Source organism: Sander vitreus, chromosome 1 (genome assembly GCF_031162955.1).
Source record: "Sander vitreus isolate 19-12246 chromosome 1, sanVit1, whole genome shotgun sequence".
In the NCBI taxonomy this organism is placed as follows: Eukaryota; Metazoa; Chordata; class Actinopteri; order Perciformes; family Percidae; genus Sander; species Sander vitreus.
In genome coordinates, this window is record NC_135855.1 from 28,060,467 (window position 1) to 28,062,966 (window position 2,500).

Sequence of the window (2,500 nt, forward strand, 5' to 3'; positions counted from 1 at the left end):
CTTCACAGGGAGTTAAACATACGTTGGGAGATATTATGTATATATGTAGCCCGACTAGATGTATTTTCGTTTCCAGATAACTACGTATTTGTGAGGTATCGTTTTCCTCCACAGTCGATCAGATATGTAGATACCTTATCCGTCCTCGTATCACTAACATCACCCATCGTGGACATGCTCTTGCATCCCAGCAGATTTTTTTGTCGCATTACGTTTTTTGCAAACGGCAGTTTTCTTTACAACATTGTTGATGCGGAGCATATTCGTAAAGCCACTGTATGCAGAGCCGTCAGAAAAGTGTGCCTCGCTCTGAAACATTTTTTAAACGTGTTTGTAGTGTTCCCTGGACACAAACCAGTGAGAGCCATTAAAAAGAAATGAATCATTATAAATCATAATTCTGTTAATGACATGGTGCTGCAACCGCAGAATGGGATTTCTTTTTTTCTTTTTTTTTACAAAATATATGTTCAAACTCGCTGTATGTGCGCATGAGTAGTTCCAGTTCCAGAGGGGTAAAGTATGCCGGCAGATTTGTTTGTGGTTGTTACCATGGTGAATTGTAGTATCATGGCTCCATTTATGCTGCCTTTTTACTGTGGCGGTGCACGCGCTTAACTCTGAGTTGATTGAACCAACTTGAATCGGCTGTTCTGGAACCGAAAACTCAGTTTCCCATCTCAGGGTAAATCAACTCAGAGATCAGGGTTAGACTCTGAAACGAGCCCTACAGTTTTTCAACCTCCGCTGTGTGCTAGTGATGTTTTTAGATTCCGTCTGCTTGTTTTTAATCTTTCACAGTCAGTCTTTTTGTAGGTGTTATTAAATGTATTTATAAAATATGAATAACCTCATTATTTGCACCAGCAAGCGTTGGAAATGGTTTCAAATTTCCTCCAGTGGTATTTTTTTGTAGTCAGATTGCCACTACAGTAGGTTTTTCTAAAATGCAGTTGACAGTTCATGTGCTACAGGTGTTGTGAGATTGTCTTCCTGTGCAGGCCATCACCTATGCCATAGCTGGGGTGGACAATGTGCCAGTAAAAAAGGCAGAAGAAAAGTACTTAAAAGGACGATGTATTAGTAACAGGTAAGAGTTTGAGTTAAATCAATAAAGGAACAATTTTTACACTAAATACTAAATATGATTTTTTTTTTTTTTTTTTCTTCCAATTTCTTTTTAAATTCAGGGAAAGACAGGAGTTTGAGCGTTGGAGTGACATGAAGATAAAGCATCAGAACACTTCACTTGCATTAGTATCTGATCCCATCAGTTAGAAGACTGGGTATTGTAAAACGGGAAACTTTTATTTTTTTATTTTTATTTTTTCAAATGTTTTTTTACAGGCAATGTGGCAGTATTTGTGTGCCTTAAATCAATGATAAATCACATTCTTTCAGACTATTCTTGTTTTTTTTTTTTTAAGATGCATAACTGTAAATGCTGGTTAAAAGCTGTTGGGAAGCTGGTGTTAAAATGCCTACAGTAATAATAACAAATGTAAGTCACCAAACGCCTAAATTGGCCGCTTACCTGTTTGCTGACAGTATATCCATTGCCAAATTCCTCACATATCTATTCCTGTATATTAAAGAACTGAACTGTGCTTGTATCTATTCCTGTACATTAAATAACTGAACTGTGCTTGTTTTGCTAAAGTATTGTTTTGTCCAACAGTAAAGGCTTTCACACACCACTAAAGGATGGACAAGTGTCAAATAAAAAACAGACCTTTTAACACGTCACCACAACCATATGATGACAACACAATGCCCCTGTTGATACATGAACCAAACTGCACAATTACTAGGGGCCTCAGGGCAATAATTGTAACTTCTTATGAAGGTGCCTGATGTTGTTTAACCCTCTTGACACCCACATAGAACCATTTTTGTGGGAGGGACAGAGGATCTTTAGGGGGAGATGTCAGGTCAACAGTATATGCCAGAGTGTATAAGGGCTTAGAACATTATGATTGAAGTATATAATGCCCATCCTTGTGCTCTATTGTCTCAAAGGTTGCAGCAATTTGGGGTGTAATACCTCTTGTGATTTGGTATTAAAAACTTTTGACATTTGGAGAAATGCATTTTTTTGGCGAGTACTTCTATTCTGTAAACTGCTGAGAAACCCCCTTATTGCCAATATACCTACAAGCCATATATCCTCTGAATTCCCCAAGTCTCTAGTTTGTGGTTGTAAAGTTTCATGAGAATGTGCTTATCGTACAGGTCATTTCATACAGTGAGGTCAAGTTTCAGAAAATGGTCTCACTACAATGAAATGGCTACTATGGGGACTTAGATCATCACACATGAATACAACTCATTGGGCCACTTTTTCAATCCAAAGTCAACACCATTCATAGACGCCGATGAAAATATTGAGCGCCCACGTGTGCCAGACTGCCAGAGCGTCTGTCATAGTGTGATTGGTCATGTCGGTGGCATTGATTCTTAATTTCCCACGAAGCTGATCGCGGTTACGTGTCGGTTAAAC

The 2,500-nt window shown here is 38.4% G+C and overlaps 1 protein-coding gene across 4 annotated transcripts in view; it reads left to right on the forward strand.

Moving 5' to 3' along the window:
* The window catches only part of LOC144518628 (PWWP domain-containing DNA repair factor 3B-like), a 10,588-nt gene extending 8,943 nt beyond the window's left edge, over positions 1-1,645 (forward strand). For 3 of the 4 annotated variants that reach the window (XM_078251439.1, XM_078251456.1, XM_078251447.1), the window contains exons 13-14: positions 1,002-1,090; positions 1,191-1,645. In XM_078251439.1, the coding sequence (XP_078107565.1) occupies positions 1,002-1,090; positions 1,191-1,278 (177 nt within the window). In that variant the 3' untranslated portion in view covers positions 1,279-1,645. The remainder of the gene's footprint in view (positions 1-1,001; positions 1,091-1,190) is intronic. The other variant, XM_078251465.1, reaches the window with a different exon arrangement.
* The last annotated feature ends 855 nt before the right edge of the window (positions 1,646-2,500 follow it).